Here is a 5,104-nt window from a genome sequence, read left to right as displayed (position 1 = left end):
CAGCAATAGCAGGGACACCATCCACACCCTGAGCTAACCATACACCCAGATTATAAATGCTATCCTAAGCCTGATCTTAAGGGACGCAGTGGCTTGGTGGCTAAGACACTGAGCTTGTCAATAACGGAGTGAGTTCCTGATACTTGTCCCAGCTTCTGCCAACCTAGCAGTTCGAAAGCATATAAAAAATGCAAGTAGAAAAATAGGGACCACTTTTGGTGGGAAGGTAACAGTGTTCCGTGCCCCTTCGGCATTGAGTCATGCCAGCCACATGACCACGGAGACGTCTTCGAACAGCGCTGGCTCTTCTGCTTTGAAATGGAGATGAGCACCGCCCCCTAGAGTCAGGAACGACTGGCACATATGTGTGAGGGGAACTTTTATCTTTTTAAGTCAGATCTTGTGAGCCATTGTGATGTCGAACCGAGCCGAGGTGGCGCAGTGGTTAAATGCAGCACTGCAGGCTACTTCAGCTGAGTGCAGTTCTGCAGTTTGGCTGTTCAAATCTCACCGGCTCAGGGTTGACTCAGCCTTCCATCCTTCCGAGGTGGGTAAAATGAGGACCCGGATTGTTGTTGGGGGCAATATGCTGACTCTGTAAACTGCTTAGAGAGGGCTGAAAGCCCTATGAAGCGGTATATAAGTCTAACTGCTATGCTACTGCTAGAACTATCTACCAGGCTAGAAACCATGGGTTTTAGTCTCATCTTAAGTGCAAAATCAGTTGCACTTAAGTTGAGTTGGACCAGTTGTTTTCTCTCTTGGACCAGTTACTTCCCTCAGCCCTGAGAAAGAGATAATGGGCAAACCACTGCTGAAATTTTACCAGAAAAACTACAGGAACCTGTCCAAGCAGTTTCCATTAATCAGATATGGTTGAATGGAAGAAGAAAAAAAGATTCAGAATTTTTGGATGGAAGCTTTCACAGTAAACATTTGAGCTGACAATTCATTCCGGAGAACTCTAGATGCAAGAAGCTGCAAGAAGATGGCTTGTATCCTGGTCAGCTGCTCCAAGAATTGACTTCATTTTGCCTGCGGGCAGCTCTGACTTTTCACAGACAGATTGCGACATAACATCCCATCAACAACACTACTCTTATTCTTCTCATCATGAAATGGCTTTGGGTAGAGTTTGTTGAACATCCAGGCAACCGTCATCGGAAATAGTTATAAACAGCAATAAAAAACAAGCTGCCTTTTCATCTTTTGTGTGAACTATGCCATAATTTAGCAATTAATCGAATGGTACAAAAAGTGGAACAGCTTTTTGGGGGGGAAAAATCAAATATTATTTGGGTATTTAGCTTAGTTTAGCTGTGAAAGTCGAACTATAAGAAAGGCTGAGTGCCAAAGAATGGAGGCCTTTGAACTCTGGTGCTGGAGAAGACTCCTGTGAGTCCCTCGGACTGCAAGGTGACCAAACCGGTCAGTCCTAGAGGAGATCAACCCTGACTGCTCTTTGGAAGGCCAGATCCTGAAGATGAAACTCAAATCCTTTGGCCCCTAATGAGAAGGAAGGACTCACTGGAGAAGAGCCGCATGCTGGGAACGATGGAGGGCAAAAGAAGAACGAGGTAGATGGATGGAGTCACTGAAGCAGTCAATATGAGCTTAAATGGACTCCGGGGGATGTTAGAGGACTGGAAGGCCTGGAGGAACATTGCCCATAGGGTTGCGATGGGTCGGAAATGACTTCTCAACTAAGAACAACAAGCTTAGCTTAAAGAAAGATGTAAGAAACAGAAAGAGTAACTAAATCATTCACATAAATTTAATGAACAACTGATTAATTAACTAATAATTCACCATTGGAAAATTGCAAGAATTATGATGGTAGCCCTGTTCTAAATTCAGTTGTAAAAGTCTATATCACTTAGAACACATCAAATCTGGCATCCACATGCAGAAATGTCTCTCTGAGCTTCGTTGTTTTCTTGCAGACATTTCATTAGCCAGCTAGATGTTACCTAGTTTGGGTAATGAAACATCTGCAAAAAATATAAAATAACAAAGCTCAAAAGGCCCCTCATTTCAACCCTGAGCTACAAATAGTCTCTTTTATTGGCACTGGCAGAAAAATCTGGGACTGGAAAATTAGTTGGTAGGCCTCCTCCGAATTCCATCCGCCAGTCAGTGCCGACTGGCGACTACGCGGAGGAGAGCCTTCTCAGTTGCAGCTCCGACGCTATGGAACAACCTCCCCGTGGAGATCCGTACCCTCACCAAGTCCAGGCCTTCCGCACAGCCCTCAAGATCTGGCTATCCCGTCAGGCCTGGGGATAGGATTTATTCTCACCCCGCCCGAATGTTGAGTGAATGTTGTGTTTTTATGGTTAATTTTTTTATTCACATTTTTTTTTCTCTTTTAAGTCTTGTCTTGCACTCCCTTCCCCCCATTGTTGTAAGCCGCCCTGAGTCCCCTCAGGGAAAAGGGCGGCATATAAATGCTCATTAAAATCTAAAATCTAAAAAAAATCTAAATCTAAATAATTGTTTATCTCTGTTGAATAGCGTTGATAATAACAATCCCAGTAATAGATCAGGAAACCCCCAAGATTTCCCAAATGGTCTTTGCAGAAATTCAACCTGGAAATAAGGGGAAATTTTATTACAGTGAGAACAATCAACCAATGGAACAGAAGTTGCCTTCAGAAGTTGTGGGAGCTTCATCACTGGAGGCTTTCAAGAAGAGACTGGACTGCCATCTGTCAGAAATGGTGTAGGCGGTTGGACTAGATGACCTACAAGGTCCCTTCCAACTCTGTTAATCCGTTAAAGAGCCATGGAAATTAGAACTATGAAAACCAGCCTTTAAAAAAAAATTGGAATGAAATATATTCTATTGCTAGATGATGCATATCCATTTGCTAGTAAAAGTGGGGGACAACGACGGACGACCCCTGAGTGAAGTTTGAACCCGGTGCCCAAATGAAAACAGAACCTTCCTTACCGCCTTCCCCATGGTGAGTCCTTGAGGTCAACAAGACGGGCTGAAGGGGGAACTTGGTGCTGAAGGCTGCAGGAGATGCCGGACTCTGCAACTGAGTAAACGGATGACACTTTTATAAACTCCCTTTTATAAATTCTTGTGGCTGCCAACCTCCCCTAAGAATGAGGGGTGGCTCCATGCACCGTATAGCCAGGTCTTGCTTACGTGTTTTTGAAGTCACACACCAAGAGGAGACAGCCCTGTAAGAGAGGACAGAAAATACACACACACACACACACACACACACACACACAGCCATCCAGCTGAAGGCCACCTTGGAATGCCCCTTTTACTATATCTCCTCCTGTACCAAGCACACCTAGGCATCTGTGAACTTGGAGCTGAATAGTGTGAAAGGACGCCTTGTTCTTTCTTTTAAACAAAAAAGGCTAGTAGATAAATAAGTAAATATGACATATCAAATTTTATGTTTTCAAACCAATGTCCAAACCAAAACTTAGCCGTCACTTAACGTTTGTGCTTTTTCAAATAGCACAGAATAACTCTTTTCCCTCTCTCCAAAGGAATATTAATATAGAAAATTCTGCATTAAGCTGCCTTCATGCGTTTTATGAAGAGGAATACTGTGCACATTAGACAAAACGATTGTCCAATTGCAATCTGGGTGAAGTAGGTATCCAAAGTGGAAGGTTTATTAAATGAGACATTTAAAAAAAAAAGAATTTGATATTAGTATTTCCCCCCCATTCCTTTCTATATTGGCCACTAAGGTCTCAGTTGGCAGTCTAGAAACAGCTTCTGAAGGCAATTGCTCTCAATAAAGTAATTATTTTATAAATGAAATGGTGCTTTGAAAAACTAAGGCATTCAACCCAGAGCCATTTAAAAAATCCACGTGAAAAACTTTTATGTAATGTGATAGAATAACAGAAACTACAGAGTTGGAAGGGACCTTGGAAATCTTCTAGTCCACAGATTGGCAACCTTGAGCACTCAAAGAGCCATTTGGACTCGTTTCCCACAGGAAAGAAAATATCGGGAGCTACAAAACCCTTCCCCTGTCTGTCTATTTCCTTAACGGCCACAAAACTAGCATACATAGTTGAATTACATATAGCAATAGCAGTTAGACTTATATACCGCTTCATAGGGCTTTCAGCCCTCTCTAAGCAGTTTACAGAGTCAGCATATTGCCCCCACAGTCTGGGTCCACATTTCACCCACCTCGGAAGGATGGAAGGCTGAATCAACCCTGAGCCGGTGAAATTAGAACCGCTGAACTGCAGATAACAGTCAACTGAAGTGGCCTGCAGTACTGCACCCTAACCACTGCGCCACCTCGGCTCTTTTTTGTTCTGAAACTTTTCTTTTCTTGGATTTATCCATGGTTGGCCTACCGGGGGTCGAAAAGCTCAATAATTGTGTGTCAGCGGATGTCACACATTGGTAGTTGTGATGGATGTTTTGAGCAACAGGGAGCAGCAGCAGAGGGATGAAAGAGCCACATGCAGCTCCAGATCCGCGGGTTGCTAACCCCTGTTCTACTCCAACCCCGTGCTTAGGCAGGAAACCCTACACCACTTCAGACAAATGGTTATCCAACCACTTCTTAAAAACCTCCAGTGTTGGAGCATTCACAACCTCTGGAGGCAAGTTGTTCCACTGATTTATTGTTCTCACTGTCAGGAAATTTCTCCTTAGTTCAAGCTTGCTTCTCTCCTTGATTAGTTTCCACCCATTGCTTCTTGTCGTGCCTTCAGGTGCCTTGGAGAAGACTCCCTCTTCTTTGTAGCAACCCCTCAGATATTGGAAGACTGCTATCATGTCTCCCCTGGTCCTTCTTTCATTAAACTAGACCAGTGATGGCGAACCTATGACACGCGTGTCAGTGCTGACACGCGTAGCCTTTTGGGGTGACACGCACAGGATTTCATGCGATTCATCCTCGGCTCCTGCACGGCCGCCGAGGATGAAAGAATCTGTGCTGGAGGAACGGGGGGGGGGGGGGCGGGACGTGTGATCTCCTCCGCCCACAATTTGGATCACAGTTCCCTGCCTGCTGTCTTGAGATATTTATTTCTATTTTTTGAGTCTGTTGAAGAAGCAAAGGACATTATAAACATGCCACATTTTTTTCCTTCCACGTATTGG

General features: G+C 44.1%; 1 protein-coding gene across 1 annotated transcript in view; it reads right to left on the bottom strand.

Annotated features, from left to right (window-relative positions):
* Positions 1 to 2,965, bottom strand: part of ATP4A (ATPase H+/K+ transporting subunit alpha) — a 34,630-nt gene extending 31,665 nt beyond the window's left edge. The window contains 1 exon segment of the mRNA XM_032228573.1: positions 2,954 to 2,965. Coding sequence (XP_032084464.1) covers positions 2,954 to 2,965 — 12 coding nt within the window.
* Between the last annotated feature and the right edge of the window lie 2,139 nt (positions 2,966 to 5,104).

This window comes from Thamnophis elegans, chromosome 12, assembly GCF_009769535.1.
Source record: "Thamnophis elegans isolate rThaEle1 chromosome 12, rThaEle1.pri, whole genome shotgun sequence".
Taxonomy (NCBI): Eukaryota; Metazoa; Chordata; class Lepidosauria; order Squamata; family Colubridae; genus Thamnophis; species Thamnophis elegans.
This window is presented reverse-complemented; position numbering and strand designations above follow the sequence as displayed.